A 9,459-nucleotide genomic window follows, 5' to 3' on the forward strand; every position below is an offset into this window, starting at 1 on the left:
TTTCAATAGGTTTGGTTTGATTTGGATGGTCTCAATAAAAAATCGAACCAAACTGAACCGCAGTTAAATTAATTAATTAGATCGGGTGACTTTTCTCTAAAAAATCGAACCAAACCGCACCGCGACCATCCCTAATTCATACACTCTAGTTTGTTTAAAAAGACAAATGAATTCATAGAGATCTAATTCAGTTAATCACGTTCACGTGTATTCCCTATTTCTTTTTATTCTGGGCCGCGTTAGGCCCATATAAAACTAACACAAAAGTAGAAAAGCCAACCCAACAACAAAGGTTTTTGAAAAAAACCAACAACTTTTCTGAAAGAATGAGACTAGAGACCAGCTCAAAACAAAGGGTTTTTGAAAAGTGGGACCCACGAGAATCCGAAAAAATGACACAGACGCTCGAACGCTATCTTATCCTGGATATCACTACAACCAGTCAAACCACCAACTTCCTTCACTTCACAGTTCACACTGACCGGCCGGTTATAGAAACCAGAATATCTAAAACCCAAAAAATTATAAAGAAAAGAGAATATGGCGTTCTCAGCGTCGTTCTGGTCTTCGCTAATTCCTCCAAACAGAGGATTTTGTTTTGCTAGAGCACCTCCCGCCAATCAAAAACCGACGACCAAACAGCATCCACTCACAACTGCATTTGCCATTGACCCGCTCTCGACTGCAACCGCGGCCGAAGTAACCGGTGCAATTGACGGGACGACGATCGCCGTGATCGGCGGGGGATCGGTGGCTGCGCTGGCGGCTGTGCTGTCGCTTTCGGACCCTGAGAGGCGGCGGAAGGAGCAGGCGGAGGTGGTTGGAGGGGGCGACAAGGAGGTTGTGAGGGAATACTTCAACAACACGGGATTCCAGAGGTGGAAGAAGATCTACGGTGACACGGAAGACGTGAACCGGGTTCAGTTGGACATAAGGTTGGGGCACTCGAAGACGGTGGAGAGCACGCTTATGATGTTGAAGGACGAAGGGTCGCTGGAAGGTGTGACGGTGTGTGACGCCGGTTGCGGCACCGGTTCCCTTGCGATTCCGCTGGCCAAGGAGGGTGCCATTGTTTCCGCCAGCGATATCTCCGCTGCTATGGTTGCTGAAGCTGAGAAACAGGTCACTACCACATTTCTCCTTTTCTTGCTATAGGATTTAATCATAATAATGTAGTTTAGCAAAACCATTAGCAGTAGATTACTAACTAATTTTATCTACACTGTTAGTTAGCTAACCGAATCAGGTACTACGACATGCAGACATAACTGATTTTTATAGAATATGACATCAATTATCAGTTATCAACACCGGCATTAAGTAAGAGATAACTTCCATTTGCAGGCAAAAGAACAACTTGGATCAAGTGAAGATAGTGTATCCCCTGCAGCTGCGATGCCGAAATTTGTGGTGAAAGATTTGGAAAGCTTAGATGGCAAGTATGACACGGTGGTGTGCCTGGATGTTTTGATTCACTATCCGCAAAATAAGGCAGACGGCATGATTGCTCACCTTGCATCATTGGCCAGCAACCGGTTGATTCTGAGTTTTGCTCCAAAGACATTCTATTATGATCTGCTAAAGAGGATTGGAGAGTTGTTCCCCGGACCTTCAAAGGCAACAAGGGCATATCTTCATTCGGAGGCAGATGTAGAGAGGGCATTGCAAAAGGTTGGCTGGAAGATAAGGAAGAGAGGCTTAATCACCACTCAGTTTTACTTTGCTAAGCTTGTCGAGGCTGTTCCTATGTAGTGATCCTTGGAAGGTGAGTTTTCGATGACATAATCTATTTTTGTTTAGAGGGAATTCCTTATGTAAATTGTAAGGCCTTTTTCTTTTTAACTTTTTTTTTTCTTTTTTCAGTGCCATTGTATGCTTTGAACAGCTCTCTGCATATAATTCGATTATACAATATATTTTTTCTTTTTTCTCAGTAGTGTAGATGATGCTGAAATGTTTCTCTATTTTATTTTTATTTTAAAAAAAAATAATCAATTGAATTTCAATTTTGAAACTAAGCCTGAGTTGATCCACTGGATCTTCCTTTGTGTAATAATGTTAACTTGCTCCAACCTTTGTTGAGGACTTAGCTTCCTTTATAATCAGTATGTGCATCATGTATCCTCTATTGTTCAAGTTTTCTCTTGCTTTAGCTTCACTTTTAGGTTTTAGCTTAGTTCCCTACTCATTTATGTGTCACCGTGTTACGTACCAAGTTTATTAGAAATTAGGGACCTAATTGTAATTGAATGAATACGGGCTAAGGTGGGTTTTGTAACTAACTTGCCTAGCTGGAAAGTGAGTGAGAGAGAGAGGGAGCATTCTGTTATGAGAGAGAGGTGGGAACTATAAAGGGCTGTGGGAAGTAGTGAGAGGGCATAAAAATAGAGAGAAATAATAGGATTAGGCACTAGGAGAGAATCAGGTCTCGCAAATACCTGATGCTTTTGTCACTCAGTCCTTTTACTGCATAATACAAGCAAATACTGGGAAATTGGATGATATCTCATTGATATCACTGCATCTCCTTTGCCCTTCTACTATGTTTCATTTTTCTACCTAATCTAGATGCCAGGTTCTTACACACCGTGAGCTTATTGTAATGAATACATGAGTATAGACAAAAACTGTTGGGAAAAAAAATAGAAAAGAAAAGTTTTACAGGTTGCTGGATATAGCTTGACTGTAAAGGAACTTAAGGGACGTTATAAACAACAAAGTGATTAATGTAAAATGGTAATTTCTTAGATCCTTCTGGTTCTGTGCAACTGTTGCTGACTGGGTCAGAGTAAGAGGATTATTAGCACATATTCAATACTTATTAGCTATTCTTCCTAAATACTTGCAGGAATTAGAGAGGGGGAGGGGGGGGAGAGGGAGAGAGAGAGATGTTAACAAATGATAAGAAAAGTTGTTTCCACCCAAAAATAAAAAAGGTATCATGAGAAGGAAATGCTAAGAGTTATGTTCCTTCTTAAATCTGAATATAGTCACAGCTTGTCAGCAATTTTTGATAGAGCATCTGTGAGCTTGCCAAGGGCTGCAAGCAAGCTATCTGTTTGCTCCTTCTGATGTTCTCTGGCCAACTGGTAATTCATATTCTGAGCCCCAAGATGTGCTTTCAGCATGTTATTGTTCCTTCTTAGTACTCTGACAATGTTGTTGTTGAAATTTGTGGTGTGTTCACTATTACCTGGTGATAATCTCCTCTTCTTGTGCCCCTCCTGTGACACACCTTCTCTTTGAAAGCCTGAACCAACAAAGTAGGTGAGAGTCGATCCATGGACAAATATATCAGACTAAATCCCCAAGTGGTTTCTGAGATTCACATCATGTACCGATTTGGTATCTGAGGTTCCAATTGCACTATAGCATCTAAAATGGTTTTCTCATTATATCAAAACGATATCGCATCTGCTTTCCAAAGGGAAACACGTCATTCTACAAATGTCCGGCGTGGCATTGGAGGGCTTTGCCTCACTCTGTTTGCTAAGTCATTGCAGGAAAGGGGTTGATAACAGTGCAATTGGGATCTCAAGAACTAAATCGATGCATGGTGTGGATCACAGGAACCACTTTGGGAATTTAGTCGATATAACAACTATTGGCACTAGTAAGTTCAATCACTTTACCTGGTGGATGGTCGTAGTTCCCTTTGCAAGATGTTGGTGTTGGTTGTTTCTCTGCTATTGAGTGTGGAGAAATTAGTTTTGGTCAATAAGAGATAGGTAATCTGCGTAAGCTTTGGGCAAAAACAACTAGAATAAGGGCAATTGCCCATCAAGCAGACATAATCCCGCCAACTGATGTTTTTAAAAATAATAATATATACTCCATCATGTCCTTTTTTTATTGGAATTGAAAATTATAATTTTTTAAGTTAAATGCATACGTTTATTTTTTTTGGTGACTGAATGCATAAGTTTATGTACATGAAAAATGTTATTTATATTTAAGCTTTAGACATCTCTTTATACATTTAGTTAAAATTTCCAGCTACATTAATGTTAGAGTAAAGTGATAAATAAATTTTTGAGGATTTACACCTTGGACATATTAGTCCTTAAAGAAATAAAAGGTACCAATGAAGTCATTTTCGATATCAGATATGGACACATTATTTTCAAATTAGTTCTTATGATCAGGATAAAAGGTCTCAATTTAAACATAATTTATCCATGTCTGCTATTGTAAAGAATTTTATTGGTATTTTTTTAGGGATTAATTTATCCGAAGTATAATTTTTCAAGTCTTTATTCGTCACTTTACTCTTAATATTAATATTAATATATAGGAATAAGTATTGTTTTGGTTCCTAATGTTGAGGGTCAGAATCGAAACTGTCCCCAACATAATTTTTTATTTAGAATCATCCTTAACGTTTTTTTCGTATTAAAATCGTCCTTTTTAATAAAATTTTTTATTTTATTACTAAATTATCTCTATTAATAAAAAATTATAAAATTAAAAAAAAAAAAGAAAACACGCGAGGGGGCAGGGGAGAAGGGAAAAGGGGAAGGGCGCGGGGGAGTGGGGGAAGGAAAAGGGGAAAGGGAGAGGGGGAAGGGGAAGGGGGCAGGGGGGACGGCGCCGGCGAAGGGGAGCTTTCTGCTTCTGCTTGAGCTTCTGCTTGAGCTTCAGCTTCTGCTTTTGTGATTCCTGCGTCGCGAGCAATCACCGCGAAGGGGAGCCCGATGCGAGGAGGGCGGCGCACGAAGGAGAGAGAGGGATCTGAGGCTGAGCTGGGTTCCTACCACCGTCGATCTGCGCAGCCGCCGTCGCTTCGTCGCCCATGAGCTACCGGTGGTTCTACTTCGGCTTCTGCATCTGCTTCTTCTTGCTTCGGCTTCTGCTCCTTGCTTTGGCCTCTGCTTTCTGCTTTTGCTTGAGCTTCTGCTTGAGTTTCTGCTTCTGCTTCTTGTGCTTCTGTGACTGCTTCTGCTTCTACTTTTAATTCTAATTTTGATTTGTTGTTTCTGATTTTATTGTTGTGTGTTGATTTGGTTGTTGAATTTGTGTTAATTTGTTGATTTGTTGAATTTCCGATTCCTTGATTTGTTAAATATGTGTTGATTTCATTGATATTGTTATTCTTGGAGGTGCTGGTGCTGGTGCTGGTGCTGGGGCTGGTGGTGGTGGAGGTGGAGGTAAAGGTGTAGGTGGCGGCGGATATTTTTGTCCGGAAAAAGTTAAAAAGACGATTTTAATACGAAAAAAAAACGTTAAGGATGATTCTAAATAAAAAATTATGTTGGGGACGATTTCGATTCTGACCCTCAACGTTAGGGACTAAAACAATACATATTCCTAATATATAATGTATTAACGGGTTTGATAATGTATGAGACATTCTTTCAAATTTGCGGTAAGAAGAATGCTAGAGGGTTAGCCAGCAATACTTACAAGTGTAGGCTAAAAGTATATTATAATGGTAGAGGGTCAATAGAATTTATTATTTTTGGTCAATAGTTAGCCAACAATGTTTAAAAATATAGGCTAAAAGTATGTTGTTAGATTACTAAATTTTTGAATTTAACTGATGGCTAGAAGTGCTGGCTAAAAACATTAGGTTGACATTTGAACTTTTCTCTTGCACAAATTTTTTTTGTTTTAAATAACATAATAAGCAGCATGGTTAAAAATAAGAATTTTTGGAAATCAAAGATACTAAGACAGAAGGCCCTAAAGTTCTAATACAAGATAAACAAAACACTAAAAACAGTGAGACAGTACAACATGCATATATAGGTAACGTCGTAATGATGCAAGTGATGTAACTAAAATGGAGGTAGAGAATCCATTGGAACAGAGAGGATACCTGAAGTAGGCAATTTGGGTAACGGTATCTTCTGTGTACTCCCCATCACCATCATCATATTCATCACCGTTTCCTTAGCACCTGCAACAGTAGGTGTTTTCAACAGCATTAGACTACTGTTATTCACCTTCCCTGTCTCTGTCGTAGAATTAGTGTTGTTCTCCTCTTCAGTGCTCCAACCCATCTCACTGTCCACAATGGTCTCATCATCCTCCATATCGTCGTCCTCATCAACCTCGTCATGATTCTGGCGATGAGGTTGATTGCGACTGCGATGATGATCCTTCTTGCTTGCCGTCACCACACCTTCTCCTTCCCCCCGATCACCACCACCACCACTAATATTTTCTTGTTTTGGTGGGCCCTTAATAAGCGTCAATGGATACGCGGCTGCAGTGCATACCCCTCCATCAAGAACATTGTAGACTACAGAATCAAAGAACCCCGGCAACTTGTTCTCCTTTCTCTTATCATTCCTCATCATCCAAAACGATTCATTCTCATCCTTCACATTTGTTTCCCACTTCTTGATCTTCCTGAAATCAGTGAGAAGGTTCCCCCATCTTTTTCGACACTGAACAGCGCCTCTCTTAACACCTCGTTGCTGGCACAACGATGAAACCATATCCCACTTTGGATCCGTCTGAAGAACAACAAACCCAGGTGGCGATTGGTACCTGTTAATCTGTTCCCCACTCTCGACAAGTTTCTTGGACTCTATGAGAACAAGGGACTCTTGTCTTGTCCATCTTGGATGTCTTGTCGCTTTGGCTCTTGTTTCGCCTTTGGCTACGGTTTCTGTTGCTGTCGTTGGTTGTTTTGCGACGGTTACTAGTGGAACATGTTCACTACCACCACCGGAAGAACCTACGCTGATGTTGATATTCTTCTCTGAATTTGATTCCATGGCGTTTATTATGATCACGCGCACACGAGTGTTTTTTGTGGATTGAGATAAGATACAAACCATTCATATAGAAATTAGAAAATGTTCTTTTGCTTAGTAGGCAAATGAAAATTTCTCAAGGAGGATTTCATATTATTTCGTGTAGGCAACATTTTTTTCCAAAAATGGATCACAATTTTTGTGTCCCATTTTTGTGTTTTTTCCTTCTTCTGTTGGTAAAAAAGAAATTACATTCCATTAAATGATCATGAAATTATGTATATATATATATATATATATATATATATATATATATATATATATATATATAGCAACAAGTATATAAAAGATATACTAAAATTAGTCAATAATATAAAATATATATTAAAATATAAATTAAAAATAAATTAAATTATACTTATATTTACACATATACTTTGCATTTTTTATAAAACAAATAAAAGGATAGTTGACTCTAGTCATTTATTTGGACACTTAATAATTAGCGTGATCTTCTTCCAACTAAGGATCTATTTATAAGGAACCAAAAGCAGTCAAAAAACAAATTGGGGGAAGTCAATAGTGTCCTAGTTGTGAATGGGAATGTTACTCAACAAATTAAAAGAAATAACTGGAATGCACCACAGAAGGAAAAGAAATAAAGACTGTGGTTGAATGGAATTTATTACTCTCTGAAGATTTACAAATACATAATATTATTTGATAAAAAAAATTTGAAACATGACTTTCTAGCATTTCTTAAGAGCCGATATATATGTACTCCTAATTTTCTTCTTAGTTCCTACTAAAATAAATGTATCTTTTGGAAAAAAAAAAAGTCATCTTAAGTAATGCCTCATAGTGTGTTTGGATGAGATAATTAAAGAAGGAAAAAATAATTTTTAGAGATTATTTAAAATTTTTAAACAAAATAATGTTTTGGATACTATTTTAGAAAAAAATTTGAAAATTCAAGAGATTTTAATGAAAGATTTTAGCTATATAAAATGAGAAATTTTATTTTTCTCAAAAGAAAAAGAATTTCAATTTTCTCCTCTCTTTATCTCACTTTAAACTATATTTATATGCATTAATTAACACTTGAAATTAACAAAATAATAAAATCAACTATATATTTCATGAATAAAGGTAATTAACTTTCTTTTTTAAATAAAATATTTTAATAGGGTTAACCACTATAAACGCTCCCAAATTATTCAGACGCTGACAAAAATACCTCCGAATTTTATTATCGACAAAAATGCCTTCAAATAATTTTAAAACACAACAAAAATACCCAACAGTAAATATATATTTTCAAAAATGCCTTAGAGATTGAATTTTCATGTAATTTTTTGCAAGCATGATTATAAAAATGAGACATTATTATTCTTAAAATTTGGTAATTTTTTGTTAAGTATATATTTTTTTTATATTTTTTTTGTTAACAACCAATAATACTTTTAAAAAATCACAAAAAAAATATATACTTAACAAAAAATCACCAAATTTTAAGAATAATAATATCTCATTTTTCTAATCATGTTTACAAAAAATCACATCAAAATTCAATCTCTAATATATTTTTTGAGAAATACATATTTAATGTTTGTTTTTTTGCAAGATTATCTAACATTAAATATGTATTTCTCAAAAAATACATTAGAGATTGAATTTTGATACAATTTTTTGCGATGATTAGAAAAATGAGATATTATTATCCTTAAATTTTGGTGATTTTTCGTTAAGTATATAATTTTTTTTGTTAACAACCCATAATACTTTTAAAAAATCACAAAACAATATATACTTAGTAAAAAATTACCAAATTTTAAGAATAATAATATCTCAGTTTTTTAATAATGCTTACAAAAAAATTACATCAAAATTCAATCTCTAAGGTATTTTTTGAAAATATATATTTACTGTTAGACATTTTATTGCGTTTTTAAATTATTTAAGGGCATTTTTGTCGATAATAAAATTCTGGTGTATTTTTGTTAGCGTTTGAATAATTCGGGGACATTTTTTGTGGTTAACCCATTTTAATAATACAACTAATATAATTTTTTCAACTATATAAAAAATTTTAAACTTAAAAATAGTTTGATTACAGTATTTGAATTCTTTTATATTTAAAATACACTGAAATTTAAGAATATTCATCCAAACATACTCTCAAGCAAAGTACAAAGGAATTAATCGCAGATTTTCAAAACTTATCAGGAAAATATTTTAAAACATTTATTGATAAGATAACATAACATAAAAACACTTAAAAATTATGGCAGAAATCTTAAAAATAAAAGTTTAGTAGCAGTTAAATGACGCTCGCAAGTCCTTATGGTAGAATTGAAGACATATCAGAGACATATCTCAAGTAAAAAGGCTGAAATTTTAAAAAGAATCGATCATTGGAAATCGATTTTTTGTTATTCAATAAATAATTAATTTAATCAAAAGTATACTAAAAAAAATAATAATGTCACTCTTAAATTAATAAGTCATTCTTTTTTAATTATATTTGTTTATCTTCTAAAGCTATTCTTAATCTTCCTTATTTGTCATATTGATATTTTCTTTCTTTTTTTGTCATATATATCCATAAAATTTATGAATAATTAAAAAAAAAATATATAATTAGAAAAATGGCATTATCATCAATTAATTAGGAGTGAATTATCATCTCCCAAAAATGATTTGTTAGGAACAATAATTAAGATTTCCTCGTAATGGACTCGATCAGTAATAATGT

General features: G+C 35.0%; 2 protein-coding genes across 5 annotated transcripts; one reads left to right on the top strand and one right to left on the bottom strand.

The window, feature by feature from the left end:
* The first annotated feature begins 401 nt into the window (after positions 1–401).
* Positions 402–5,359, top strand: LOC112732927 (magnesium protoporphyrin IX methyltransferase, chloroplastic). 3 transcript variants are annotated; one of them, XM_072212376.1, is made up of 3 exons: positions 425–1,122; positions 1,345–1,765; positions 5,100–5,359. In XM_072212376.1, the coding sequence occupies exons 1-2, from the start codon at positions 541–543 to the stop codon at positions 1,750–1,752; spliced, it is 990 nt and encodes a 329-aa protein (XP_072068477.1). In that variant the 5' UTR covers positions 425–540; the 3' UTR covers positions 1,753–1,765; positions 5,100–5,359. The 3 variants fall into 3 exon arrangements, with proteins under 3 accessions (XP_025637541.1, XP_072068477.1, XP_025637542.1); XM_025781757.3 differs by lacking the exon at positions 5,100–5,359 and adding an exon at positions 1,864–1,933; XM_025781756.3 differs by lacking the exon at positions 5,100–5,359 and having other exon boundaries at positions 402–1,122; positions 1,345–1,933.
* LOC112732926 (trihelix transcription factor ASR3) lies at positions 2,631–6,863 on the bottom strand. 2 transcript variants are annotated; one of them, XM_025781754.3, is made up of 3 exons: positions 5,819–6,863; positions 3,633–3,683; positions 2,631–3,250 (listed from the first exon to the last, which is right to left on the bottom strand). In XM_025781754.3, exons 1-3 carry the CDS (start codon positions 6,786–6,788, stop codon positions 2,991–2,993), a joined length of 1,281 nt encoding a protein of 426 aa, XP_025637539.1. In that variant the 5' UTR covers positions 6,789–6,863; the 3' UTR covers positions 2,631–2,990. The 2 variants fall into 2 exon arrangements, with proteins under 2 accessions (XP_025637539.1, XP_025637538.1); XM_025781753.3 differs by having other exon boundaries at positions 3,633–3,686.
* Between the last annotated feature and the right edge of the window lie 2,596 nt (positions 6,864–9,459).

The sequence above is a fragment of the Arachis hypogaea genome, chromosome 13 (assembly GCF_003086295.3).
Source record: "Arachis hypogaea cultivar Tifrunner chromosome 13, arahy.Tifrunner.gnm2.J5K5, whole genome shotgun sequence".
NCBI lineage: Eukaryota > Viridiplantae > Streptophyta > Magnoliopsida > Fabales > Fabaceae > Arachis > Arachis hypogaea.